The 2,746-nt window shown below is 40.8% G+C and overlaps 1 protein-coding gene across 1 annotated transcript in view; it reads right to left on the bottom strand.

Moving 5' to 3' along the window:
* Positions 1–999: 999 nt before the first annotated feature.
* The window catches only part of LOC106326435 (agamous-like MADS-box protein AGL80), a 6,315-nt gene continuing 4,568 nt past the window's right edge, over positions 1,000–2,746 (bottom strand). The window contains exons 2-4 of the mRNA XM_013764416.1: positions 2,075–2,078; positions 1,261–1,371; positions 1,000–1,027 (exon numbers count right to left, since the gene is read on the bottom strand). Coding sequence (XP_013619870.1) covers positions 1,000–1,027; positions 1,261–1,371; positions 2,075–2,078 — 143 coding nt within the window. The remainder of the gene's footprint in view (positions 1,028–1,260; positions 1,372–2,074; positions 2,079–2,746) is intronic.

Here is a 2,746-nt window from a genome sequence, read left to right as displayed (position 1 = left end):
TCTGACTTCTCTTCCTACCTCCTTCAGCTACAGCAACAACTTCTTTACCATCCTCTCTCAGGATGGTCTTCTTGGTGTCTTTGTTGTCAACAACCTACTCCCAAAGACCTCTGCCTCCAAGAGCGGTTTTGACAAGCCTAGACCACAGTAAGTAGTTGGTTTCCTTGAGGGTAACCGGAATAGACACGGATTTAAAGACATCAGTGTAGGAGTTTTCCATTTTTGGTAAGTTTTAGGTCTGGAAATGAAGAACAACTCAAGAACAGGATGAACTTTACCAAAAAATAGACAGGGGAAATCAAAGATTTGCGGAAGTAAAGAGAATAGAGTAGAGATATAGAGGTAGAGAAGAATGAATCTCAGGAGCTTACTTGCTCTGATACCATGAAAGAATGTGAGTATAAAGAGATTTAGATGAAGAACATTGAAGAACAAAGAGAGAGAGAAAGTAGATCTGGGAGAAACTCTATTCCCTTATCTCACTTAATATTCAGTACATGTCTTTAAATAGACTAACAATGCATAAACAAGTCAGACAAGTGGACTAGAGAAAAGAGTAAGTAGATAGGAGAGAGAGGGATCTGAGTCAACATCACTTTTGCCTCTTGTCTTCTCAAGTCTAGTGCCTCTTGTCTTCTCAAGTCTAGCAGCTTGTCTTCTCAAGTCTAGCAGCTTGTCTTCTCAAGTCCAGCAGCTTAATTCTGCTTCATGTCAACAAAATCATGCATGGTTTTGTCTAAAACGTAATGTGAACGTCCACTCTCGAAACCCTAGCAGAACCATGTATTATTGGTAGGGTTTGAACTAGTAGCGGGATTGATACTGCTTGAAATAATGGTTGTCGGAGTGGTGGAGAAAACGCCGGGAATCTGTCGCTGCTGCTGCTGTTGGTGGTGGTTATCATTCATGAACGGAAAGCCCATTTGCTCAGCAGCATGACTCATTTTCTGGGGATGGTTCATCATGTGCATAAACCATTGTTGTTGTTGCTGTTCATGACTATGATTCAGATTCAGATTCAGAGGCTGCTCATAGAGTCCAACATGTTGGTGAAACTGTTGTTGCTGCTGAATCTTAGCGGCTGGAGCGGTTGTAGCCTCCACAACAGCCAACGTTCCACTCGATTCTGCCGCAACATTGTTGGAGGATTCACAGAGCTCCATACGAGAATTACATAGTATCTCGATCCTGCGGTTAACATCTTTAAGATATTGATCAATAAAATAACCGAAATCATTAAGATCCACAATATTCAGATTAAACATCCCTATGGTTCCGATCAAACATTGGAACATGACTTCGGTCATCTCCATCTCTAGGATGTCCTTCCTTTGTTTCTTCAAATTGTCGGAGGCTTTGGCTATCCTTTGTCTGAGAAAGGTATAAGTTTATGAGAATTAATGAGAGTTTATGAGAATTGTTTGAAAGATTTTGGTGAAGAACTAAGAGAGATATGTGAGGGAATCCAAGAGAGAGAGAGACAAGAATATTTGAGGAAACTTTTTCCTTAGATAAATTTAGTGTATACAATAGTTACATATATAGATCTAGCAAAGAGAATAAGACAATGAGAATGAATAAACAAATGGAGATGAATAAACTAATGAAGACAAGATCTGGGGAAGTCACTTTCAAATAGTGACAACTCCCTTCTCTCTTCCTTCCTTAGCATATCATGTGACTTTGGCTTGTTTCCACACTCCAACAGCTCTATCCAGTTGCCTCCACTTGTTTAAATTCGTCCAAGACTTCAGGCAAGATATTTAAATCAGTCTCACACCTTTCCTTGCTTCAGTTTTCCTGTCCATAATTTTCTGTCCATGATTTCATGTCCATGATTTTCTGTCCATGATTTCCTGTCCAAGATCTCCTGTCCATGATTTCATGTCTATGATCTCCTGTCCATGATCAATCAGGTTCTTCATGTCTTTACTCTTGCTTTTTATTGCTTCATGTCAACCCTCATGTCTTTTACTCTTGCTCTTTATTCTCTTCGTGTCAACACTCCCCCTCAAGCTTGACCATAGGGACTTGGTCAAGCTTGGATACCATGAAGCATTCCCTCGTTAAAAACTTTACTTGGAAAAACTACTTGGGATAAAAACCAAGCAAAGGAAAAAGAGTAGAACACTTCATGGCAAGAGGATCAGTGACAAGAGAGGTCAATGAGTCTAGCATGGACGTATCACTTGCTGCTCAACTGCTTGTCTCACCTTGTGGCAGTCCACCTCTATATGCTTTGTTCTTTCATGGAAGACTGAGTTGGATGCAATATGAATTGCTGCCTGGTTGTCACAGTGCATGGTCATGGGCGTGGTGATCTCAATACCCAAGTCCTTCAGCAGTCCCTTGATCCTAAGCTTGGACTGTATTCTCGATCTGTATCACATGTATCAAATGATCTCAATGAAATGCATCAAAATGATCTCATCGATCTGTATTCTGCTTCAGCACTTGAACAAGATACAATTTTCTGCTTCTTGCTTTTCCATGTGACCAGATTCCCTCCAATAAATGTGCAATAGCCTGTAGTTGATCTCCTATCAACTCTATCTCCAGCCCAATCAGCATCACAATATCCAACAACTTCAGTACTCTTGTTACATGCCATCCATACTCCTTGGCCAAGCGCCTCTCTTAGATACCTTAAGATCCTCTCCACCATATTCCAATGATGCACCTTAGGAGCTCCCATGTGTTGACTCACTTGATTCACAGCAAAGCACACATCTGGTCTGGTGATGGT

Source organism: Brassica oleracea, chromosome C2, assembly GCF_000695525.1.
Source record: "Brassica oleracea var. oleracea cultivar TO1000 chromosome C2, BOL, whole genome shotgun sequence".
In the NCBI taxonomy this organism is placed as follows: Eukaryota; Viridiplantae; Streptophyta; class Magnoliopsida; order Brassicales; family Brassicaceae; genus Brassica; species Brassica oleracea.
Note: the sequence above shows the minus strand (reverse complement) of the source record. Positions and strands in the feature narration are given on the sequence as shown.